The following is a 26,514-nucleotide window of genomic DNA, read 5'->3' as shown; positions in this document are numbered from 1 at the left end:
CACCCAACTACTCACCCAACCATCTCTCTACCCATCCATCTATCACCTATCCCTCACTCACCCATCTATTCATGTTATAGGCTTCACCCCAAATCCAGGTGTCAAATAGACAAAGCACAGGTCAGTCTGTCAAGCCAACAGAGAGCATTCTAGTAAAAAAACAAAAAACAGTCTACAGAAGTTTTCTTTTTTTCATTTCTAAATAATATTTCAAGAAAATTCACCAGTTGAAAAGAGAAACATTTACTTTTATGTTGGTTGTAAAGCATCAACATTAAATGATTAACTTTAAAACTATGTTTGTTGCCATATATGCCTTGGCTATCTTCTTTTTATCCACAAAAAGTCAAGGGAATCTAGTACCTGAGGCTTGTCTTTATTTAAACGGACTACAAACTTGTTAACTACTGCTTAGGCAGTGTCTATTCAGAAAACTGCAGTCAAATGTGTTACATTTATTGTAGCCCTTAAAGGCTGACTTGATACAGATAAGCCTGTGTTATGTATAAGTCATTACTATAAAGAAATAACAACCCCCAGACTAACCCAACCAAATGGAAGCCTCAGTTCTTATTTAAAACCATTTCCGAAACATGGAAGCTTTTGTCAGAGATTGTTCATCTTTTTCATTCTCAACTGGACGGTTGGTCTAAGAACAGATGGAGCTCAGTGTTTTCTTTCCTGTGGTTAAAGTGTCATGCCCTGAAAACTAATATTCAGAAAATCACCTTGAGATATATGATTGCTAAGACAACAAATATTAGTACATCAGTATATTGATGTTCTAAAGGCAAATAATTATATGTACTTTTAAATTATTTCACTCATAAAAGTAGGGGAAAAAGAGATTTCCAAATAGTCCTCAGTTAAGAAAAGGCCTTTTATGCAGAACTCTTACACTCAACAGTCTGGTTGATGGAGGGCTGGTATGTTTGTCTCATAAGTCTTGAGTGATAGGAGTATCCTAGAACATAAGCAATAAAATCAGTGTTAAAATGCTAGATGTCACTTCTCTTCTTTGTTGGCATGTTTTATGACCATAAAAAGAAATGAGCAATTATCAATATGTAGTAAACTATCAAGTGGAACCACTGAGTGATAAAGAACTCAGGAATAAATGGAATGATATTTAAAATAGAGGTAACTATAGCTAAAATTACAGTGATGAAATGATCTCTTATTTATGTACAACATATATGGTTTGCTTATTTTGGTTAAAGGTAGTTTTAAGTCAGTGAATTCTGTAGAATCTCAAGGATATATTTTTTCATGTTATTTCCAGCCCAATTGGGAGTTGACTCCTAGTGGCAATAAATAGCTTTTGTTTCTCCTAATATATTCTTCATAGGACGCATGTGAACACATTGTTTGAGTATCACACCTCTGAGGGCTCTAGGCCGCAGATCTGCATGAAGACTCCCTCTTTCATCAGGGGAGGAAGGATGTGTGTGAAGACTCCCTCTTTCATCAGGTGAAGAAGGATGTGTGTGAAGACTCCCTGTTTCGTCAGGGGAAGAAGGGTTTATGTGAAGACCCCCTCTTTTATCAGGGGAAGAAGGGTTTATGTGAAGACCCCCTCTTTTATCAGGGGAAGAAGGGTTTGTGTGAAGACTCCCTCTTTCATCAGGGGAAGAAGGTTTGTGTGAAGACTCCCTCTTTCATCATGGGAAGAAGGATTTGTTTGAAGACTCTCTCTTTCATCAGGGGAAGAAGGATGTGTGTGAAGACTCCCTCTTTCATCAGGGGAGGAAGGATGTGTATGAAGACTCCCTCTTTCATCAGGGGAAGAAGGATGTGTGTGAAGACTCCCTCTTTCATCAGGGGAAGAAGGATGTGTGTGAAGACTCCCTCGTTCATCAGGGGAAGAAGGATGTGTGTGAAGACTCCCTCTTTCATCAGGGGAAGAAGGATGTGTGTGAAGACTCCCTCTTTCATCAGGGGAAGAAGGATGTGTGTGAAGACTCCCTCTTTCATCAGGGGAAGAAGGTTTGTGTGAAGACCCCCTCTTTCATCAGGGGAAGAAGGATTTGTGTGAAGACTCCCTCTTTCATCAGGGGAAGAAGGGTTTGTGTGAAGACTTCCTCTTTCATCAGGGGAAGAAGATTTGTGTGAAGACTCCCTCTTTCATCAGGGGAAGAAGGATGTGTGTGAAGACTCCCTCTTTTGTCAGGGGAAGAAGGATGTGTGTGAAGACTCCCTCTTTCATCAGGGGAAGAAGGGTTTGTGTGAAGATTCCCTCTTTCGTCAGGGGAAGAAGGATGTGTGTGAAGACTCCCTCTTTCATCAGGGGAAGAAGGATGTGTGTGAAGACTCCCTCTTTCATCAGGGGAAGAAGGTTTGTGTGAAGACCCCCTCTTTCATCAGGGGAAGAAGGATTTGTGTGAAGACTCCCTCTTTCATCAGGGGAAGAAGGGTTTGTGTGAAGACTCCCTCTTTCATTGGGGAAGAAGGTTTGTGTGAAGACTGCCTCTTTCATCAGGGGAAGAAGGATGTGTGTGAAGACTCCCTCTTTCATCAGGGGAGGAAGGATTTGTATGAAGACTCCCTCTTTCATCAGGGGAAGAAGGATGTGTGTGAAGACTCCCTCTTTCATCGGGAAGAAGGATGTGTGTGAAGACTCCCTCTTTTATCAGGGGAGGAAGGTTTGTGTGAAGACCCCCTCTTTCATCAGGGGAAGAAGGATTTGTGTGAAGACTCCCTCTTTCATCAGGGGAAGAAGGGTTTGTGTGAAGACTCCCTCTTTCATCAGGGGAAGAAGATTTGTGTGAAGACTCCCTCTTTCATCAGGGGAAGAAGGATGTGTGTGAAGACTCCCTCTTTCGTCAGGGGAAGAAGGATGTGTGTGAAGACTCCCTCTTTCATCAGGGGAAGAAGGGTTTGTGTGAAGATTCCCTCTTTCATCAGGGGAAGAAGGTTTGTGTGAAGACTCCCTCTTTCATCACGGGAAGAAGGATGTGTGTGAAGACTCCCTCTTTCATCAGGGGAAGAAGGTTTGTGTGAAGACCCCCTCTTTCATCAGGGGAAGAAGGATTTGTGTGAAGACTCCCTCTTTCATCAGGGGAAGAAGCGTTTGTGTGAAGACTCCCTCTTTCATCGGGGAAGAAGGATGTGTGTGAAGACTCCCTCTTTCATCAGGGGAAGAAAGATGTGTGTGAAGACTCCCTCTTTCATCAGGGGAAGAAGGTTTGTGTGAAGACTCCCTCTTTCATCAGGGGAAGAAGGGTTTGCATCTGAGTGGGCAGCATTCCTTTTTGGCATTTCTTCCACCCTAAATAGGAGTCACCTTTCACAGTAAGTGAATTTGACTGTCAAAAGGTGGATGGTTCTCCCAGGAACAATGACTCAGAAATTCCACATGCTCTCACATCAGATGCTTCTTACCGTAGGTGTGCCTGGCATGACCGTTGGGATGACACTTTCAAGATCTGCCCTGAAGTGGCCATTTACAGATTCCTCATGAGATCTTCACTCCATGGTCCAGGGTCGGGAAAGAGACAATCCCTTCTCTTGTATCAACCACATCATTCCAGAAGGAAAGCAACCAGGCTCCCTGAGAAAGCAGTACAGTGTGTGGGGGCTATGTGAACCCGCACAAGGCATAGTCAATTTAGAGAGTGGATTTTATGGAAGAATTCGGGGGAGGAGCAGACCCCTCCTGACTGAGCAGGGCACAGACTGACAGCTTTGGTTCAGAGGGAACCCTGTCGCATGTCAGCTATCCTGCCCGATCCTCCAATGCCCTGCAAGGTTTGTCTTGTTCCCCCGATTTTGCAGGGTAAATAATGTAATGTGCAAAATCGCCCCACGAGGAAGTGGCGGTTAAACAAACAATTGGATCTCAAGCCTTGTTTAAGCTCCAGTGCTCCCATCCTCTCTACAGTATAAAATTGAAAAATATGAAGAAGATAATAAGGTTGTTGATGTGTGTGAAAGCACTTCAACACAGGTGCTAGGCAGTCGATGATCCTGATCATTCACATATTCTGTATTTGCAAATTAATTTGTAACCCCCAAATCAATGCTTATGCCAAAGTCATTCCGGGACACACACAGAGCCATGAAGTTCAGGTTGCCTGACGTGCCTGTGCTCAGGTGGGAGAGGACAGCTCCGCCTTCTCGTTTCAGCTCATACTGTAAAACAAGGCTCCTCTTCATGGTCTGTTACGTGCCACATTTTCCACATTTTTTGTGCTTTTCATTGGTGGTTTTGTTGTTTAAATGTCTCCAGCACAGTGCTGAGTGCTGACTGGTGTTCCTAGTGTTGTAACTGGCTCAAGTCCAGCTGTTTGCCACTCAGAGGCCGAAAGCATGAGAGTGAGGTATGGGCGGAGGAAAGCAGTCATTAATAAAACGCTGGCAGTTGGGGAATGGCCAGGCTCATGCCTTTAACAGACCATTCCCCCTTTTTGGCTGAGTGAGGGGTTTAAGGAGGAAAAGGCGTGGAGCTGTGTGGAGTGGTGCAGGAGGACGCCAGGCTGTGTGTCTGTTCTGATGGCTATCTCGTCGTGCGGAGGCCTGGTTTGTATCATCGTGGCTTCAGCCTGGGAGCGGTGGGCTACCTGTTCCTAACTCCCCCTCAGTGGAGGATTTTGCAGCTGGGTCTCTCTGCCTGTTCTGTTTGAAAATTGGCCCCTGGAATTTCTAAGCAGGTCCGTAATTAGATAGGTGAGCACTGTGTAAGGAGTGCCTGGTGGAGAAGGGAGCCACGAAGAATTTCACAGTATGCTTCAAAGCCAAAGCAGGAATGGGAAGGAAGTGCTCTAACTGTGTGTGAGGCCGGGACATGTGGTTACAATGTGCCTGACGAAGAAAACACCCATGTGGATGGGTGTCGTGGGTGTGGATGGGTGTCTGTGTGGATGGGCGTCGTGTGTGTGGATGGGCGTCGTGGGTGTGGATGGGCGTCGTGGGTGTGGATGGGCGTCATGGGTGTGGATGGGCGTCGTGGGTGTGGATGGGCGTCGTGGGTGTGGATGGGTGTCTGTGTAGATGGGCGTCGTGGGTGTGGATGGGTGTCTGTGTGGATGGGTGTCTGTGTGGATGGGCGTCGTGGGTGTGGATGGGCGTCGTGGGTGTAGATGGGCGTCATGGGTGTGGATGGGTGTCGTGGATGTGGATGGGTGTCTGTGTGGATGGGCGTCGTGGGTGTGGATGGGCGTCGTGGGTGTGGATGGGCGTCATGGGTGTGGATGGGCGTCATGGGTGTGGATGGGTGTCTGTGTGGATGGGCGTCAGTGTGGATGGGCGTCGTGGGTGTGGATGGGCGTCGTGGGTGTGGATGGGCGTCGTGGGTGTGGATGGGCGTCGTGGGTGTGGATGGGCGTCTGTGTGGATGGGCGTCGTGGGTGTGGATGGGCGTCGTGGGTGTGGATGGGCGTCGTGGGTGTGGATGGGCGTCGTGGGTGTGGATGGGTGTCTGTATGGATGGGCGTCGTGGGTGTGGATGGGCGTCGTGGGTGTGGATGGGCGTCGTGGGTGTGGATGGGCGTCGTGGGTGTGGATGGGTGTCTGTGTGGATGGGCGTCGTGGGTGTGGATGGGCGTCGTGGGTGTGGATGGGTGTCGTGGGTGTGGATGGGCGTCGTGGGTGTGGATGGGCGTCGTGGGTGTGGATGGGTGTCTGTGTGGATGGGTGTCTGTGTGGATGGGCGTCGTGGGTGTGGATGGGCGTCGTGGGTGTGGATGGGTGTCTGTGTGGATGGGCGTCGTGGGTGTGGTTGGGTGTTGTCGGAGTGTATGGGCGTCCGTGTGGATGGGCATTGTGGGTGTGGATGGGTGTCGTGGGTATGGATGGGCGTCATGGGTGTTTTCTCCCTGAGAGCTGTAATATTAGGTGCAATACTTGCTCCTAAGAGACTCTGCAGGGCTCTAGGCATCTCTGTTTTACTTTTTATTTCCTGATTAGTACAGAAATTCCCCTTTTGATGCTGGCAATATGCACGTGGGATTTATTCAATTTTCCCCAAATGTCTAAAGAGACAGAAAGCTAAACAAGATGGCAGAGACAACCAAGCCTCCCTGGTTAGAAAGAAGTTAGTGGGAAGGCTGACCTCACTCCCTCCCCAGAAGCCTCTCACCTGGACCACACAGCACTCAGCCATCTGCCACCTGCACAGCAGACGTGGGGGGCGGGGGGGTGGGTGGGGTTGGTAACAAATGCCAGGGCAAGTTCTTCCTGTGGGGAGGAATCTCTGCTGCTGATGGTGCCGGGGGCAGAGCCAGCAGCTCAGCTCTGGAGCCCCCAGTGTCGCCCCTGTTTACTGCAGACCCGCTGGGCCTGGGCACCAGAGTTTATTGAAAACCAGGGTCTCCTGGGCCAGAGCAAGTCCAAGAGGACCTGTGGGCCTTGCTGCACTTGACAGCTGAGTAAACTGAGGCCCAGCGGAAGGGCCCAGGAGGGCCACAGAACAGTGACTCACAGAATTAGACCTGTAGTGGGGCCTCGGGATAGAGACTTCTTCCCACCTCAGAGCAGCCACTATGGGTTTTAGGGAAGAGCCTGCATGTATTCAAGTGAGGGAAGGTTATGCAGTTGGGGTCACGTTATCGACCCTCTGAGTGTCCTCTGGAGACGGCTCCTCATGCCCCGTCCTCCTGCAGGGTTCCTGAGAGCACAAGGGCCAGAGCCAGGGCTCAGTGCATCGTGGCTACAGGCACTTGGGTCTCACTGGGGCTGATGGCAGTGGTCACTGGGTGCTCACCGCCTGCGAGATGTACCCCGAGGGTGTCAGGAGCACTCCCTGGTGACGACCGCAGCCCCATGTGTTGGTGACGCTTGGCTTGTGTGCGAGGAAGGACATGGGCTGTGTGGGCCTCTCCTGTGTGGGCATGTATGGATCACATGCTTCTTCATAGCATAGGGGTCTGGGTCTTTGGACTCTGAGGAACCAAGAACCTCCTCATAGCCTTTAGAGAAAACTTTCAGCACCTGAGGGAAAAATTAGGTTTAGGAAATTCCAGTCCCATCTGTCAGGGAATCTTCAGATGTGGTCGAGATTCACAGTTTCACAGATGCTGTGTGTAAGCTTGAAGCCCTGTGGCTGAGCTCTCTGTCCTCAGCGTTGTTTCAGGGGTACATGAGTGCTGCTTGTGTTAATGAGGACTTTCTCTTAATTTTAGAAAACCATTCAACCGAAATGTTGAACTGGTCACAAATATGAATTGATCATCTCTTGCGTGGGTGAGGCCATGGCAGAAATCATCGTGCATGCCTCAAAGAGCCCATCCTCCACTCGGGAAGAAGGAAAACATCTATAAAACGTCCAGTGTGCCATTTGAGCACTAAATATCAGGCACTCAGGGCCCTTCTGGAAGACTGTGGAGACAGGGAGAATCGGCCACTCTCATGGTGCTCACTCGAGAGTAGGGCTTTGAGAGGTGGCAGAACTCAGCACTCATGAGAGAGTGGGACGTTGTTGGCAGGAGAGCTGCAGTCCAGGGAGGGAGTGGCCTCCTCCTTTCTGAGGGCCCATAGTGGGGACCAGCAGAGGGCCCAGCCGAGGCACCATAGACAGGCCTGGGGCCTGGGATCGAGAAGACACCAGCTCCTGCTCCATGGTCAGCCCTGGAGGTGGCTTCCAAGGACATTTTGCGTGCAGTAGAGCTGGACGCAGGAAGTCACTCAGCTCTGCTGTGACAGGGCACAGGCTTGGGCTAGAAGGATCACTGGGAACCAAGAAACAGTGGTGGACGTGGTGCATTTTCCAAGGGTTTCCGCAGAATTTGGTGACTAGCTGGATATTCCTGGCATAAGGAAGACAAAGGGAATATCCATAAGGTTAGAACGCTGAGCAGGCGCTGATTCAAGGGAGACCTTGTTGAGTTCAAAGTGATGCTAAGACTTCCACGTGGAATATTCAGCCATGGTGTTAGGATGGTAATTGTGCTGCCTCGTAATGGCACGACAGTCCTCCTCACCAAGGGCTTGCACATGGAGGAGCTGGCCCTGGCTGGGAGAATGAGCAAAAATCCCAAGGAGGAAGACCAGAGGTTGGGACTAAGGTATCATGAGCAGAGATATTTGAATCAAAAATACACGTGAGATTGAAAGGATTTTGGGTGCAAAATCCACAGCCTGGGTGTCATATGCTGCCTTGGGATGAGCCTGTGGTGGAGGGTGTGTGGCTGCAGTGGGGACAGCAAGGGACCCTGGGCTACATGGTACCCAGTTTCACAGCTTAGATGGCAGTGCAGGCACCTCCCAGGGACCAGGAAGCAACAGTCTTAGCTGCCCTCTCCCACCTAAATTGGGTCCTCTTTGCACTTCCTGTCTGTTCCGGGGATTTACTTCTTAGAAGACATTTAAGGGGTCTGTTCCAGGAAGAGCTATCTATGGCTGTCATCTGTGGACATGGGGTCAGTCTGTCTGTCTTTGGGAATGGACCCTGGATTCCTAATTCATTTTGAGATGGCTGTAGGCACAATAATCAGTTCCTGCTGCATATGGGGTCTTCAGATGAATTAAATGGTTTAAAAAGTAATGTATTTTTTCAAAATTGTGGTTGACATAGCATTTAAAAAGCTTCAAACAATTTTGATAATTCCTGTCTAGCAATTCCCTGCCAGTTGTTTTTATACAGAGTAGTTCTTAATGACTTTGGTAGTTTTTTAAATGGTTCCTGTCAAAAGAATTTAAAAAATACTAGTCTCTTTCCTCTCTGCTCTTGATTCATACATCTCCCTTGGGGGCCAAAGACTAAAATCTATTTCAATAACAACTTTTCTTTTTCCGTAGCAAGAATATCTGCTTGCTGTTGCTGGGTTCGGAGGTTGATTTGAATTTTTTAGGATAGCATACTACACTGTGATGTGTGTTTTGGAAAAGCAAAGCCCAAAAACGGAATTCCTGGCAAATGGAAACAAAGGTCACGGTGTGAAAGAAAACCGATGTCCGGTGGAGTTGACGCCTGGAGCCGCAGTGGCCTTGGATGTTTGCATTTTTAAAAACACACCAGTGTTTTCCACGTCGTTTTCAGAAAAGCAGTGTAGCGCGTAGACTTCCTTATGAACTGATTTTAAATTATCCCTTCCAGGGTTCTCGGACCAGCAGTGACCTTCAAAGTGAGCGCCAATGTCCAAAACGTGACCACTGAGGATGTGGAGAAGGCCACAGGTGAGGCTGTTTCCGCACACACGTACACGCACACACACATGTGCACACACACACCCATATGCACGCAAACACGCACATGCACAGCCAGGCAGAGAGAGACTCATTACCCACATGGGGCAACCCAGAGGAAAGTCTCAGTTTCCGTGGAAAGCTGGTGTGCAGTGAGGGGATGAGGGGCAGTCGCAGGGTGATGTGGCTGTCCGTGGGCACCGTCTGGGATTTCACTGTGTGGAGGGACTGGGCTGCCCTGATGCGTGGAACTGGCTCAGATAGAAGGCAGGAGACACAGGGCTGCAAGTGACCGAGAACAAGTCCGGCTTTTGGAAAAGCAAGATTTGGTGTTTGTAGTAATCCCAGTGTGTGCAGAGCACGTGCAATTTTGCTTTGAGGTTTTTCATTTTGTACCAGACCAGGAGCACACACTGGCCCTGCTCCCGACTGCGGTGGGCAGAGACACCACAAAGGATCTGGGAGGTTTCAGTAAAAACCGGCCGACTTCCAGACGGGTTCACTGTTTAGAGCCCAGGGTTCTAGGCATTGCGAATCACACATTTTTGAGATGTACTTACAGATAGAGCTTGAGTGATCTTTGTTTTATGATTAATAATTGTCATTGAGTGAAAAACACAAAGCTTTACTCTCCAGAGTCTTGAAGAACAGAATGGGGTGGTGGACACAATGTTGCATTTTCCTCAACCTACCTTTTTTTTTTTTTTTTAACTTGTTGAAAACTCTTGTAGAGTGTATTGCTTAATCTTCCTGCCTAGTAAGAAAAATACAGGAAGCATAACAGAACCTCAGCCTGACGGTTTTCCGTGCATTAGGGCCATTCCGCAGGCAGGGTGCTCCCGTTCTGTAATCATTGATAAGACGGGGCGGAACACACTGACCCAGCCACAGCGGGAAATGACTCTTGGTTTTAGCCAATACTTTATATTGCTAAATCTGTGAACTTTTTTTTTTTTTTTGCTTAAATTTGTGTCTTTTTTTCCCAGTGTAAAATGCAGCAAAATACTCTGTTTTGGGATTTCAATACTTAGTTCTCGTTGATTGAGGCGTCACTGTACTGGCACCCTGTAAACTTGAAGTTTCTTTTTCCAGTGAGAGTAATCAAGGTGTGAAGTAGCCGCCATGCTCTAAGGGATGGAGTGAATTGCTGGTCCTATCTGTTTTGGCTGCTGCGGGTTTTGCTTATGGGATATCCTCGTGCTCTCAGTAACTCCTTTACTCAAGGTGGTGATTTAGGGGGCTGAGAATTTGGGGTTGAAATACAGTGCTTTGCAAAGTCGTACTAAACTTCTGCAGTCTGATTTAAGGTTTGTGGAAACTTGAGTCCCCAGTCTCATTTTGCTGCCATACTTTGCTGTGAGGCTTGTGGAGCTGGGGTGCAACTCGGAAAAGCAGCCCAGCATCCTTACTCCAGCTGGGCGGTCCAGTGTGGTCCTGGCACAAAAAGTCTGTGGGATCCAGGCCAAACACTCCCACGCAAGAGGAATGGGGGGTCCCAGCAATGGCTTCAGCGCCTCGTGGCTGCCAGAGCTTCCTCCCTCCATGGCTTCTGTTTCGCTTGCTCCAGTTCCCTGTCAGAAGTGATTATTGGAGATATTTAAGACCAAATCCGTGATCAGGTATTATGCAGAAATGCATTGATAATTATTCCATGATTGGCAGTTTCTCCAGTACTGGGGAGCAATGCCACTGGAATTAGGTTTGCTGGACCTCAAGGATGCTAGGAATGGCAATCTTGTTATATTTTTAAAAATCATAACAATGTACTCACAGACAAGGACCTTTGATTTATTTTATGGCTCTCTAGAGAAAATGAGGTTGATTATTTGAAAGCTAGTTTCTTGGTCATTTCAAATGTGTTCATGTTATTTATCGAAGTGCTGCACCAAGGGGGAGCCACACAGGAAATGTACGTTTGAGTCTCATATTGACAACTTTCTAAACACCTGAATTTGCTAACTTGCACCAGTGCATCCATGTTAACTCCTGTGGCTGTGTGATTCAGAATGTTTCTTGCTTCTCGAACGTGTGCAAAATTGTTTACATTCATGCATGATTTTTAAAGAATTATTTTGAATAATTCTATATGGTGTCATGAATGTGCCTGATGCTATATAAGAAATAGATTGGCTGGGTGCAGTGGCTCACGCCCGTAAACCCAGCATTTTAGGAGGCCAAGGTGGGCAGGTCACTTGAGGTTGGGAGTTCAAGACCAGACTGACCAATAATGGTGAAACTCCATCTCTACTAAAAATACAAAAAAATTAACGGGGTGTGGTGGCGCAAACCTCAGCTACTTGGGAGGCTGAGGTGGGAGAATCACTTGAACCCAAGAGGCAGAGGTTGCAGTGAGCCAACATTGCACCACTTGACTCCAGCCTGGGCCACAGAGGGAGACCCTGTCTCAAAAACAAACAAAGAAACAAAAAAACCCAAGAGATTATAAAAAAGAACTTTGTGACCGTGAAGATCTTGCAGTTAGACAGTGGACATGCCCACGTGTGGTGACTGGCCCATCGGCCTTGGGAGAGCACTTAGCATGATGACTGGCCCATCGGCCTCAGGAGAGCGCTTAGCACGGTCAGTGACTGGTGACTGGCCCATCGGCCTTGGGAGAGCGCTTAGCACGGTGACTGGCCCATCAGCCTTGGGAGAGTGCTTAGCACGGTGAAGAGGAGCTTCTTACTGAGTTTCAGGTGAGACATAGACAGGCTGACATGATAGCAGGGAAGAATTTCAAATTCAATAGGAGTTTCTTGTGGTTTCTGTTTTAAAAGATGATGTGGAATCCTAATAGTGTCATCACAAATGCCCTATGGTGATAGGTGGACCCCTTTGGAAGGATGTGTGGTGGTGCCTGTGTTACCAACATACGGAACTCGAGAGCCTGCTGTTGAAATTACTGGGAGTGCTAGGTGCTGCCTGCACCTGCCACCTGCCAGCTGCCTGGAAGCCCAATGGCTGTTTGCGTCTGGTTCCCTCAAGGGCCTGAGGACCTGAGGCTGCTGTTATTAATGCAGGGAGATCACCCTGGCGGTAGAACTCAAAGGGCATTCATTTTGCTAATTTTATACAAAATGATACAAAACCTAATGAATAGGCGTGTAGTTAATCCCACATTAGTCCCCATCAAACGTCACGTGGTATTGATGCCAAATGAGAAGGGCAGCTGCTTTTCATTATTCAGAGTCTCTTCTTTATCCTAGGCAATGCTTTCCCGGGAATTCTGCTAATTTATGACCTTGGGTATGAGCACAGGGTATTAGTGAATATTAAAAATAAGTAGGTTTTGCTCAAGGAGGCACTTAACTCTACCACAAAGTACATAGAAATGACTGGTAGCTACTTTTAATCTCCGTGGCTCAGTCACGTAGTCGAACTGGCAGAACAGAAAAATCCTTTTTATTCTTCATTTCCTTGGTAGTTTCTTCTTAAATAGTATATTTCTGATCAATTTTTGTATTACTCCTTTCAAAGAAAAGGAAATTCATCATCCTTTAGAAACAGTGTTTGCTTTTGCTGGCTCCCATTCTGCAGAGACCCCCACCTGGTGGCCTGCGGGGCTGCCTGTGGCTCCCAGTCTGCAGAGACCCCCACCTGGTGGCCTGCGGGGCTGCCTGTGGTTTATGAGCTTATTGCCAGGAATCCCCTCCCGTGCTCTGCCCAGTTTCCTTCAGGCCGAGCTCAGGCTGTTTCTTCAAACATTCCCTCTCGGGCGCCAGGAGGGTGTGTCTCTGGCACTCAGCCCTGCGTGGTGGGGGTGAGGCCCATGGGGGGCTCCTGTCCTGAGCAGTTTCCCCCTTTGACCTCAGCATCCTCCACCTGACAGCCTCTAAGACATGGCATTCAGCTGCCATTGTTTCTTTCAGCCCGTTAGAGAGGCACCCCGTGTCATTTCAGTAGCGGCGCCTCTGTATTCAGAGGTACGGTGACTTTCTGTGACGTCCTCCTGCTTCTGCCTGTTCAGTGTCTTTGTGAAGCTGGTAAGTGTCAGAGCAGGTTCATGTCTGCTGTGTTGCTGTCTGTGTTTCGCGTCTCATATGTAGCGTGTCCACATGGAGGAAAAGGCTCCCCTCTTCTCTCATGAGCCTCTCTTGAATCCCAGCTCAGAACTGGACTCTGTGCCAATGCCTGGACCCCATAGCCCGCAGTGTTCTGCATTAGTCACAGGCCTGTCTGCTGGAGCAAGGGCTGCCCAGGCTTCTGGCCTCTGGTAAAGCGACAAATGTGTTTATTTTGAAAAGCGTAATGGCAAAGTGAACTGAATTCCTTTATAACACATACTTACAATCCAGCCAGCCTTAACTATCGACCCCAGGCAGGCATCGGTGCTTCACAGTCTGGTCCACTCTGTGCAGATTCTGTCTTGGGCAACGCATCACACCTTCCTAAGGCAATATCACTCTGGAAGTCAGTGGCCCTGCCCTCCAGAAGCTCCCCCCCACCCCGGTGCCAGGGCTGTTCAGACGGGAGTTCTTAGGGGCAGTGGATGGCACATCGGGGAGGGCAGGGCAGGGCTTAGATGAGGCTCCACAGAGAAGCTGGCCTTTGGGCAGAGCACGGGGACTAGTGTGGGTCTCAGGGGCTGAAGGTGAAAGGAATGAGAATGGTGCAGCCTGGATGTGGGGTCCAGTGTGCCAAGGACATGCCAGTAAGAGGCTGGCAAGGTAGAATTCAGAATTGGACTTCATAGTGTGGGAACTTCATCTTCAGCAGCCACTGAGAAGGACTTGGGCCTGAGTTTTGCTGCAGCTGATGGAATCAGCTCCGCTGAGGTGGACACAGGCAGGTTGGCCCCGGGGGAGGGGGAGGGGTGCCTCACCGCAGCATTGGTCCACAAGCGGCAGACATTCCTCATCTGACTCTCGCACGCCAGCTCCCCAGGGAAGCCACGCCGGGTGGAGCTGTGCGCTGGTCACCAGCAGTGGGGCCTAAAGCCATCCACACTCCCACACACCAGCTCCCCAGGGAAGCCACGCCGGGTGGAGCTGCACGCTGGTCACCAGCAGTGGGGCCTAAAGCCATCCACACTCCCACACACCAGCTCCCCAGGGAGGCCACGCCGGGTGGAGCTGCACGCTGGTCACCAGCAGTGGGGCCTAAAGCCATCCACACTCCCACACACCAGCTCCCCAGGGAGGCCACGCCAGGTGGAGCTGTGCGCTGGTGGGGCCTGAAGCCCATCCGTGCTCCGGTACCACCCTCATGATTAAGAGATTGGAGCAAGACAAGAGGAACTCCTGAGCTGTGAGTGTGGAAGGGAAGTTGCACTCTTATTAGAAGTGAAGGAGGATGCTTTGGAAATGTTCAAAAAAGCCACTTGCTGAGAAAACTGCCTCCATGTGCAGGTGAATGAGACACCTGTCAAACTGATGAAAGTGACTCTCCAAGGACCTGCACTCTCCTCAAGGGTCTTCCAGGCAAGGGGATCCCAGCGCTCCCCTTCGCCAGACCTCCAGGGCGCAGCTGAGGAAACAGCGCCAGAGCAGTGAGGCTGGAGGTGTGGCCTGGGCAGCCCGGCCCCAGGTTCTGCTGCACGTGGGCCGCTGCGTCACGTCCTCCATGGAGCTGAGCTGCCGCCAGCATCAGCGCAGGCTGGGGGCTTCTGGGCTCCGGCTGTGGCTGGTGTGGGGCTCGTGCTCATCCTGCTGCTCCGCAGCCACGAGGTTGAGGATCCCACAGCTCGCCTGGCTGTGTCACCCAGGGTGGGAAAGGGAGATGCTCAGGGGGAAGCACCACGCTCTCCTCCTGCTCTTGGAACATCCCTGACTCACGACACAGACACAGGCGATGAGGAGTAACTAAAAAGAGGGGCCTCTAAGAGAAAAAGATGAAGGAGTGGAGGGCGCCACACGGTGTGCGAAGGGTGGGCCGGTGGTGCTGGTGGGATCTGCACAGCGGGCCCCGCAGGCTCAGTGCCCGTCTCCTGCTGGACCTGCTGCGTTGGGGGTGGGGAGGGGAGCTGCAGTGTGTGAACCAGCCCCAGCTTGTGTCCAGGGCCACGTGGGCTGGACATGGAACAAGAACTCCCACCTGCACAGGAGCGCCTCCCCTGGGCTGCCGGAGAGACCGGCAGACAGGAGCATTGGTAAGGACTATGGCAAGGTTCTGCTGCCGAAGAGCAGGTGCCCCGTGGCTGCAGCCCCGGGAGGTTGTAAACAAATTTCGGTTTGGATGGAGGCTTTAGGGAATCGGAGATAGTAGGAGCTGCACCCCATGACTCCATTCTGAACAGCCAGGTAATTACTTCTGGCATTTTGACAAGCGTTTGCAGGAGTGGAGCTCGGGGCTGGCAGCACCCAGGACCTGTGCTGACCTTCCCGGCTGCGAGGACAGAGGCCACCCATGGCTCTGTAATTACAGTCCTGAAAGCCGCCTTCATCATGGCTTTACCCTGAGCGCAGACAACGCTGTGGTAGAAAATAATTGCATCACCATCATTGACAGCGCTACCAGCGTGGAACTCCAGGAGCCGCATTTGAGGGACACTCGGGGATGCTGCTAAACGAAGGGCTAGGAAACTGTCTTGCTCAGCAGCCACTTTTCTGTGTTCATTTTTATACAGAGGGGGTTTATGCACTGGAAATACCGTTAATGGGAGCAGCTCATTCTCACCTGCAAATGAGCAAGCAATGCTGATCCTGCTGGCAGAGGCTGGCACCTGGTCCCCTCCGACTCACTGCTGGGGAGCACCTGGCCCCCCTCCAACTCACTGCTGGGGAGAGCAGGTTCCATTTCGTCCTCACTTTCATGTTCATTTAGAATTCACACCCTGAGCAGGGATAAGAGCCCCCTGGGCCTCCAGCTTTCTCTCCACCTCGGGAGCCACATTGGCACGTCCACTGCGAGGGGCTGACTGTCATAGGTGGCCACCCCTAGTTGGCTGGGGTTTGGGAGCAGCCTAGATAAACACCCATAGAAATGCCACTGAGACCTTTTCACGCCAAACTTTCATGCCAAAACTTGTAAAACCCGCTTCTGAAAAACATGAGTGAGAGTTTTGAACTTCTTGGGATTCTCTGTAGGCTTTCACATGTGCAGGAGGCTTCCATGGCCAGAGGACTTGTTAGAAACACAGTGAATCACCACCACCTCCCTGCGCCCTCTGATGCCTGGGAGGCTGCTGAGAGGGTCCCAGCTGTTCTCTCCACGGAACGCCCAGCCTCCCAGCAGAGGGATCGTCGGCAGGAGGCTCTGATGTGGGTGCAGTCAGCTGCCGGGGGAGGTGAAATCCAGCAGAAGGCCCTGTACCCTGGATGTGCAGGAGGGGGTTTTGCTGACTGTTTGGGGGTCACGGAGCACATTGTGGGCATCGTTGAGTTTCCCAAGCGTTACTCTTCCTTGCACGTGGGTTTCTGTCTTCACTGCCTCAGGCCCCGTGGGGTTAGAGACTGACGGGAGGATGGCAGGATGGCTGGCGGCCGTGGCCAGAACACATATGTCCTCCTGTGGTAGCCGTCCTAGCCCACTGGAGGTGAGCTGTGCTGGAGGGGAGTCCCGGGGAGCCGCGTTTGCTGGTGGAGATGCCGCTGGGCTGTGGGCCTGCGGGACGAGGCCTCAGGTTTTGCAGGAGGAGCCTGCTGCCCACTTGGCTCTCTGTTTTGCTGTGTTGAAGCCCTGCTCCTTCCATGATGTGAGGCTGCCAGGCCTGTTTTCACAGCCTTTTCTTTTGCTCTTTGTCCATAAGCGAATGCTGTTTCCACTCTTTCCCTCACCTCCGCATAGAAAGGTCAGTGTCTTCATACCTTAGTAGGAAGTAGCCTCATCTCCGCATGGAAAGGGTAGTGTCTTTATACCGGAGCAGAAAGTGGCTCATTTTAAATCAGGGCTGTGTGCTGCAGAGCAGCTTGGCATGGCATTGATTTGAGACCTGAAGGAGGAAAGCAAGGGGTGCCCGAGGAAGGTGCACTTGGAGCCTGCAGGGGGAGGCCAGTGCAGCCCTGAGGCCAACGCATGGGCCCACACCCTCCCCCAGGCACCTGGAGACACGACTTCCAGCCAGCACACAGGTGCCCACCATGCTCTTTCCTCCTGCAGCCGCAGCTCACAGGCTGTCTCTGAGCTGAGGGGAGGCCGATGTCTGCCAGAAGCCACTTCTTGGGAGTTCTACCAATACCAGTTCCCATGGCAACTCAACAGAAGCAGTAGGGGCAGAGGAGCAGAGATGGTGCTGAGTGCAAAGGTGGTGCAGAGTGCAAAGATGGTGCTGGGCACCCACCTCCCCAGCAGATCCTGCCTCAGCTACAGCCAAGCCACTGCCCTGGGTCCCTGATGGTCAGCCCAGGAGTCCTGCCCTGTAGCTGCACCAGGTCACAAGCTTGGGCCATCTTGGGCAGGGCGGAGGGTTTCTCCTGCTCTGCCATTCCTATGGGCCCCTTTGGACAAGCTCAGGTCTTGAGACATGAATTGTCCAAATATTATGACTTGAGAGACTCTGAAAGGCTCAGTTATTTAAAAAATTATGTTCTACCAGCCTGTTGGCATCTGAAACTCTCCCCTTGTTGTCTCCTTGTGCTTGGGGACCCTACAGGGCTACACAGCAGCTGGAGTGTGTGGCACGAACCCCTTGGCACAAACCCCTTGGCAGTTGGTGTCCCCTGTGAGTGCACAGTTGATCAGACTAACACAGAGTCACCTTGGTGAGCCCAGGAAAGTTCCTCCTGACACCAGGACTCGGGAAAAGTGGCTCTTGGTTGGAAGGCAGGGGAGGTTCAGTGAAGTCCCAGAGCTGCCTGGGATGGGTAGGGAGGGGTCCCTGAGTACTTGGAACCAGCATGAGGCTATTCAGCACTTGGGAAGCAATTGCTTAGAAGCTCATCTGCTGGGGACGCTTGTCACAGGCAGGTCTTACCTGGTCAACACACGCCCAAGGCCCCTGGGCTCTCAGGCCTTGCTTCTGATTCTTTGCACTTTTCCTCCCAGCATGAGAATGCCAAAGCTCTGAAGGCCCATTCTTGAAAATTTACCTGATGATTCACATGGCAAGGCTGGCACCTGAGTCCCCTGGCCCTGTAATCGTTCTTAATAAGGAGGGCACTGCACACCACCAGGCCTCCGACTTATCGGCCAGGACAGCATTCTAGGAATTTGCGTTATTGGAAAAGAGTCCTTGGGTGAGGATGAGTGGGTTAAATGCACGCTGGTCAGCAGAACCAAAAGGGTTCAACTGAATGGCATTTAGAACCTACATGAGCACCTCCACCACCACGAGCACCTCCACCACAAGCACCTCCACCACCACGAGCACCTCCACCACCACGAGCACCTCCACCACCACGAGCACTTCCACCACAAGCACCTCCACCACCACGAGCACCTCCACCACCATGAGCACCTCCATCACCATGAGCACCTCCACCACGAGCACCTCCATCACAAGCACCTCCACCACCATAAGCACCTCCATACCACGAGCACCTCTACCACCACGAGCACCTCCACCACGAGCACCTCCACCACCACAAGCATCTCCACCACCACGAGCACTTCCACCACGAGCACCTCCACCACCACGAGCACCTCCACCACCATGAGCACCTCCACCACCATGAGCACCTCCACCACCACGAGCACCTCCACCACCACGAGCACCTCCATCACCAGGAGGAGCACCTCCACCACGAGCACCTCCACAGCAGTTGGCTGCTTACCTAGTGAAGCTGAGGGCAATGGAGCCTCCTTACTCTAGGTCATTCCCTGCTTTTGGATGTCTGCTGTGTTGGCCATAGTGCAGTGCCCCATGGATTAGGCACCAATCTAGGTCAGGTATCAGCCTCTCCATCCCTGCCTGGATGTTCTGTGCCACTTCATGGCAGCTGAGGCTGGTGAAATGGAAGAGGGAAAAACAGGAGCTTGGAGTTCAGAACTTGAGTTCACAGCACCCTCCCAGCTACTTGCTTGTTTTGTGACTTTGGACGACTCATTGACTATTTTCAAACCTCAGGGTGCCTTCTCTGTCAGCTAGGGCCAATAGTTACACTCCGCGAGGTTACATTCAGATCAAATGAAGTGGGAATAATTTGATGTGAGAGCAAAATGTAAAGTCTGAGCAGTTTGTAAGTTGTTGGTTGCCATTGCTCACTCAAGATGTCAATTGGCCTCACGTGCCTAGGCATCCCACGAATGCCTGGAGTGGGAAACATGCCGCGGCAAATCCTCATGAAGTACTCTCTTTTCAGTAGTGTTCTTTACTTGGCTACAAGCGGACAGTAAGGTGTCATGGGGTTAGAAGAATACCAACAATCGTGGGTAAAGAATGGAGGAGGTGGGGCGTGGTGGCCATGCCTGTCATCCCAGCACTTTGGGGGGTAAAGAATGGGGGAGATGGGGGCATGGTGGCCATGCCTGTCGTCCCAGCACTTTGGGAGGCCAAGGCAGGAGCGTCACTTACCAGGAGTTTGAGTCCAGGCTGGGTAAGATAGTGAGACCCCATCTCCACAAAAAGATTTAAAAATTTAGCCAAGCGTGGTGGTGCACCTGTAAGTCCCACACAGGAGGTTGAGGTGGGAGGATCTCTTGAGCCCAGGAGTTCCAGGCTGCAGTGATCTGTGATCCTGCCACTGCCCCTGAGCTTGGGTGATAGAGGGAGACCTTATTTCTAAAAATTGTGTTTAAAAAGAATGGGAGAGGATCTTGAGCTGATAAGACCCACCGTGTCAGGCACTAAGACATCTTCTTGCAGTGCTGCTCACTCCTCACTGGACTGTCTTCAGTGTCAAGACGAGGCCGCTTCACTAACGAGATGCAATGATTCGTATGATGCAAAGTCCACGGCTTACAGAGAGCACGTGAAGACGGTGTCAGCAGCAGGGTTATCACATCCTCTGGCAGGCAGCTTGGGAAGGGAAGTTTTAATCTGTGTTGATGTTTTAGCACTGATTAAAGGTGGATGTACAATTAGACCTTTTAAATTTAAAGACAGTTTGCACTTTATCAACACCTTGTCTTACTAGAGTTGTAAACCATGAGAAAGCAAGTTAAGAATGAAAAGTCATGGGCAGTTTCCTCATGTGGTATAAAATGGTACAAATTGAAAATCCCATCAGCTTCACAGCCCTTGACTGACCAAAATGACATCCCCCAATGAATGCTGGTGGCAGGAGCTTAAGGTGCTTCCTGCTTAGAGAGATCTGCATTTCTGTTTAGAAGGAAGCAGGTATATTAAGGTGCTTCCTGCTTAGAGAGATCTGCATTTCTGTTTAGAAGGAAGCAGGTGTAGACATCTTAGTTCACAGTGATGATTTGGGCTGAGTGCTCACATTCAGTAGGCACCCGGTTCCAGCGGTTTGCGGGGTTTGACGAGCATGTTTAAAATGAAGCCGTACCAGTGCAGGCCCATGCACGGCCTCTGTTCTGCTGAGTGCAAAGGTGGTGCCAAGTGCAAAGGTGGTGCTGGGCACCCACCTCCCCAACAGCTCCTGCCCCAGCTGCAGTCCAGCCACTGCATGGGGTCCTTAATGGTCCTGGCATGGGAGCTGTGGCCTGGACCTCCTGTGCACTGCACCATACCCTCGGCTGCCATGAGCATGAGCACCCCACAGGGACAGCAAGCTCAGCACCCGGTGAGCCTGATCAGACAGTCACCTGCGTCATTTCTTGGCTTTCTACTTCATGTTGAAGGAGTGACAGGGACAGTGAGGGACAGTGAGGGATGAAGTCCCCACGCTCCGGCCTGCTCTGCTCAGTCAGGGCCACTGGCATGGGCCGCTCTTCCTCTGGGACTGCACAGCCTGGACCCCCAAGTCCTGGTGCCCACCCCGGCTCAGCTCTCCTCCAGCCCAGCATGCCTGCCTTCCTCCCTCCTTTCCCCATACCCAGTCCTGCCATCTCCCAGCTGCAAGGTCCATGCCACCCCACAGGAAGAGCCTTGGCGGCTGTCCTCAGACCCCACCCCGTCTGCTCCGACCCTGCCGCCTCACCAAATTCTAAGAACACCGTGACGTGGCCTGCCCCGGTGTGCTGCCCGCGGCCCAGCCTGACCCAACCCAGTGTGCTGCCCGCGGCCCGGCCTGACCCAACCCAGTGTGCTGCCCGCGGCCCGGCCTGACCCAACCCAGTGTGCTGCCCGCGGCCCGGCCTGACCCAACCCAGTGTGCTGCCCGCGGCCCGGCCTGACCCAACCCAGTGTGCTGCCCGCGGCCCGGCCTGACCCAACCCAGTGTGCTGCCCGCGGCCCGGCCTGACCCAACCCAGTGTGCTGCCCGCGGCCCGGCCTGACCCAACCCAGTGTGCTGCCCGCGGCCCGGCCTGACCCAACCCAGTGTGCTGCCCGCGGCCCGGCCTGACCCAACCCAGTGTGCTGCCCGTGACCTGGCCTGCCCCGGTGTGCTGCCCGCGGCCCAGCCTGACCCAACCCGGTGTGCTGCCCGTGGCCCGGCCTGACCCAGTGTGCTGCCCGTGGCCCGGCCTGACCCAGTGTGCTGCCCGTGGCCCGGCCTGACCCGGTGTGCTGCCCACGGCACTGCCTGACCGGGTGTGCTGCCCGTGGTGCGGCCTGACCCGGTGTGCTGCCCGTGGCCCGGCCTGACCCGGTGTGCTGCCCGTGGCGCGGCCTGACCTGGTGTGCTGCTCTGGGAAGGAAGCCTGGTGGGAACAGTGCTCATTCACTCACTCGCTCACTCTGTCACTTGCTCACTCCTTCACGCCTTGTCTCTGGCAGCTTTCCCCACAGGCAAAGCTGCGTGGTCATGGTGGAGACTGCCCGGCCCACAAAGCCTCCAACATTCACTCTCCAGCCCGTTACAGAAACCTTTTCTCAAGATTGTAGAACAGTGGTTCTCCAAACGGGGCCCCTGAGCATTCGCTGGAGGTTGCTAAAAATGCAGACTCTTGGGCCCCACCCCAGAGGTTCAGAACATGTCCTGGAGGCAAGGCCAGCAAGCCACTGGGAGCAGCCCCCAGGGACCTCGATGGCACTGGAGCTGAGCACCACTCACAGCGGCAGTCCAGGAGCTCCTGAAGACAAACCCCTGCCCCCTGCCAGCTGGGAGCTGCTCCACAGTAGACACTCAGCAAATGCCTGCTGGCCGGAGCAGCAGCAGGGTAGGTAGAGGACCGAAAGGCATTGGAAACGGCCCCTCTGCATCAGGAGACACCCTGGGTGCAGGAGGAGGCTTCGCTGAAAAGCATTGCAATAGCATTATCACATATGTGGAAATAAGAATTGCATCTCAACTCTTCCCTTGCCCTCCCCCCATCTGACGTACCTCAGCCGTCCTGTGGCTGTAACAACGTGAACAGTAACTACAGCAGCAGGCTGCTTAGCTGCTAGGTGTAAGAAGAGAAATTTCAGGAAAACAGGAAAATATAGCCTGTTTTTCTCCCCAGCTCTAACCTTTCAACCTATAACTACTCCCTACTGTAATTTTTGTGGGATTTGCTGATATTGAAGGAAGATGATTGAAAATCTGCTTAAGATTTTATCTTTAATTCCCGCTTGACAGGCCTAGGGCCCCAGTGAGGAAGTGTTTCTCTCCGCAGAGCCCTCAGCCACCCCATATGTCCCAGGGATGTGCTCAAGTCACGAGGACCGGTCCTTTGTGTCACATCCTGAGGTCCAGGGTCACCTGCCAGCCTTGCCGTCTGCTTGGCATTATTAATTTTTCCATAAAGTATACAATCTGGGTAAGGACGTATTCATAAGGGACTTCACCAGGTGAGAGTTGCCACAACTCAGGTGTGTGTTTTCTAAAGATGCTCTTAGCATTAACATTCTCTTATAGGGAAAACTGCTTTCTGTCTCTCCACAGTGCCTGGTTTTGGAATTTCTGTACGGTGTTTTGTAAATGTCTTGTGATGCCAGCTGAAAAGGCTGTGTTCCTTTGAGCACTCAGAGCCCTTCCATACTGAGGAGTTGGGAGGTGGTTGAAGGCTTTGCAAAGGAAGCAGCACAGCTTAGAACACATTCTGTGGCAAAACCTCCAGAAAGAGCCTGGGGTAGCCACCCTGCAGGTCAGTGTGCCTGTCGGCCCTGGCCCTGAGCCTGGTAGCCCCATGGGGTAGGGCCCATATTTAGAGCCTCATTTCATCCTGGAGCCAGAAGGGTGGCTGTTTGTAGAGAAGGCCTTGAATGGAGGGGACTCATCCACCTCATGGAAGGTGCCATCCCAGGCTGGTGGTTGCGAACGGAGAGGGAGGCAGAGGGGGCACACCCTCTTGCTGATGGAGTCTTATTTTTGTGTGATGCCTCCAAGCCTCAAGACCCCCAAGCTCACAGCCATTCCTTGCTACAGAAACAAAGCAGCATTATTATGTGATTTTCAGAGGAAACAAATAGAAACACACAACATCATGTCAGAGGGATGTGGGACACATAGGTAAACTGAGGCATGGAAAGAAAGCCCGTCCCTGTGTGAGGTTAGAGAGCCAGGGCAGGATCTTTCCCTGAACGAAACTCTTTGCATGCAGTCCTGCCCATCCACCTCTTCCCTTTTAAAAACATTTTCTTCAAGAATTGAATGGCCGCATAATTTCTTATTCTAAAATAAGACAGAAAGACAGTGCCATTCCCATGCTCTGGGGTAATTTCCATTTTAAATACGCAATTTCTCCTCTTTTAATAGAAGTCAGATTTCTTTTATCTGTAATTAAATCCAGAATATGTTATTTTTTAAGGTCCTCGTGGAGTCTTGACTTTACTGTTCTGAAAATGAGTAAGAGTTCTGAGCGTCAGTTTAGTGAACAACTCAACTCATTATCCACTGGTTGTGAAACACAAACCTTGATCTGACCTGTGGGGGCCGTGTGGTCGTGGCAGCCCCTGCCCTCCCCCTGGGTCTGCCAGCTCCATCTGCCCTGCCAGCCACTGTCTTTCCGGCTGCAGCCCGTTAGCCCAGGGCCCTTTCAGCACTGACCTGAGACTTGGCTCTGACTTGGTCAGAGGACCATGTGAACACAGCTGCTTCTGGAGGCCCATATTCCTCAAACCATGCCCCTGCTCACTGCAGGATTCTGCATGTTGCATTTTGGAGTGAGTCTTTGGTAGACCTTACAGGACTCCCCCATGATCTTATGTCCTTGGTTTTCATGAGGGGTGCGAGGTAAGAAACTCATTGAGAAAACTCACCTGAAGCTGCTGAGGAGGCTCCTCCCAGTCTCTCAGCCAGAACACGCCTGAGTGCATCTTGGGGCCCATGGCCAGGAGAGACGTTGGTGTTCCTGGTGAACCGCATGGTTCCTGCCACCAGACAGTCAGAGCCACTCCTGTGTCGCGTTTCTCTCGTCTCGAGTCGGCAATCTCACTCCCAGATTTTGTGCTCACCTGCTTAGCTTCTCTCACCCAGAAGTGTGCCAGATTACAGTCAATTACCAGATGCGCAGCACCATCTTTCTGCCTTTCTTCCCCTGGATTACTTGTTTCTCAGCCTCGGTCTTTATTAAGCTGAGTGTTTATACCTGCACTGCCTGCAGCCCCTTTGGAAGCAGGTGAAGCATCCATCATCCATAAAATTGGCCACTCTGTGCCCCGTCCCCAGGAGGCCCTGGCACTCCTTTCCCCGGGGACACCCGACAGCCCAGCGCAGTCATCACAGAGCCATGCTGTGACTTGGAGGAGAATGGGGTTGAGCCAGGAGTCAGTTCCGTTGCGGGGAGGGTGACCCTTTCTCTTCCCTCCTCTGCAAGTAGAAAATGTCCCCCCGCCACCAGTCAGCTTCTGGAAATCACTGGCACAGGGAGGGCTTCGGTGAGTGGGAGATGACAGAGGCCTTGAGGAGAAGAAAAAGGAGCGTCTGGGGAGGAAGGAGTCCTTGGCATCCCTCAGACACAGTGTGTAGATGGCTCTCTTTTTAGCAGCCAGATTCCAGCAAATAGCTGGACAGGAAACCATGGGGCAGTGTCTGGCATGACTGATGTGTCCAAGCAACCTCACAGTGCTGGCTCCCCAGGCTCCCCCAGCTCCCCCGTGGCTGTGGCCCCAGTCTCTGGCCCCACAGCTCCCTCATGCACCTCCCGTGCTCTCCTGGGGTCTGTGACTGTCCTGGGCATCTCGTCTTGGTCGTCTGGGTAACAGGTCCTGAGAGACGTCCCCAGGAGAATGCTGTGCATGTCCCAGGCTCTCCAGCTGCTTCTGAGCCCTGGACTTGGACACCCAGCACATGTTCAGGTTGCCAGAGTCAATGCGGTTAAACCCCAACTTGCTTGGGGTGCCTGTTTTTTAGGTGAACTATGTGGAATTCACCCCAGGTTTCTCTGTCCTTGTATGTGGGAAGGTTTGTACTTGGAGGCTGGGACCTCATCACCTCTAGCAGCAGGCACAGGCCCCTGCACGGCCACATTCTGCTGAGATGGTCCCTGCTGGTAGAATTGTGGTATCTCACTGAGCATGTGTGTTGTCTTGCTGTATGAGCCCATGTCTCACTGTGTGTGTGAGTGATTGTGTGTAGTGTGTGTCTCTCACTGAGAGTGTCTTACTTTCTGAGCACATAGATATGTGTGTAAGTGTGTAGAATGGTCATTAGCTAGTTGGTATTAGGTTTTGTCATGGTTGCATTCTGGAAACTCTGCAGGGCACCCCATTCCCTGACCTGCTGTGTCCGGAATTGGTGGGTTCTTGGTCTCACTGACTTCAAGAATAAAGCCATGGACGCTTGCGGTGAGTGTTACAGTTCTTAAAGGTGGTGTGTCCCGAGTTTGTTCCTTCTAATGTTTGAACGTGTTCGGAGTTTCTTCCTTCCGGTGGGTTCGTGGTCTCACTGGCCTCGGGAGTGAAGCTGCAGACCTTCGCGGTGAGTATTATAGCTCATAAAGGCAGTGTGGACCCAAAGAGTGAGCAGCTGCAAGATTTATTGCAAAGAGTGAAAGAACAAAGCTTCCACAGTGTGGAAGGGGACCCGAGTGGGTTGCCACTGCTGGCTGGGGCTGCCTGCTTTTATTCCCCTTTCTGGCCCCACCCACATCCTGCTGATTGGTCCATTTTACAGAGAGCTGATTGGTCTGTTTTACAGAGAGCTGATTGGTCCGTTTTGACAGGGTGCTGATTGGTGCATTTACAATCCCTGAGCTAGACACTGAGTGCTGACTGGTGTATTTATAAACCTTGAGCTAGACACAGAGTGCTGATTGGTGTATTTACAAACCTTGAGCTAGACAGAGTGCTGAATGGTGTATTTACAAACCATTAGCTAGACACAAGAGTGCTGATTGGTGTATTTGCAGTCCCTTAGCTAGACATAAAGGTTCTCCAAGTCCCCGTCAGATTAACTAGTTACAGAGCACGGAATGTTGTATTTACAAACCTTGAGCTAGACACGGAGCGCTGATTGGTGTATTTACAATCCTTAGCTAGACACAGAGTGCTGATTGGTGTATTTACAATCCCTTAGCTAGACATAAATGTTCTCCAAGTCCTCACTAGACTCAGGAGCCCAGCTGGCTTCACCTAGTGGATCCTGCACT

The 26,514-nt window shown here is 51.7% G+C and overlaps 1 protein-coding gene across 3 annotated transcripts in view; it reads left to right on the top strand.

Annotated features, from left to right (window-relative positions):
• PTPRN2 (protein tyrosine phosphatase receptor type N2) overlaps positions 1–26,514 on the top strand; it is a 1,025,817-nt gene that overhangs the window by 481,892 nt on the left and 517,411 nt on the right. For all 3 annotated transcript variants that reach the window (XM_054495208.1, XM_054495209.1, XM_054495207.1), the window contains one exon: positions 9,032–9,111. In XM_054495208.1, coding sequence (XP_054351183.1) covers positions 9,032–9,111 — 80 coding nt within the window. The remainder of the gene's footprint in view (positions 1–9,031; positions 9,112–26,514) is intronic.

The sequence above is a fragment of the Pongo pygmaeus genome, chromosome 6 (assembly GCF_028885625.2).
Source record: "Pongo pygmaeus isolate AG05252 chromosome 6, NHGRI_mPonPyg2-v2.0_pri, whole genome shotgun sequence".
In the NCBI taxonomy this organism is placed as follows: Eukaryota; Metazoa; Chordata; class Mammalia; order Primates; family Hominidae; genus Pongo; species Pongo pygmaeus.
Note: the sequence above shows the minus strand (reverse complement) of the source record. Positions and strands in the feature narration are given on the sequence as shown.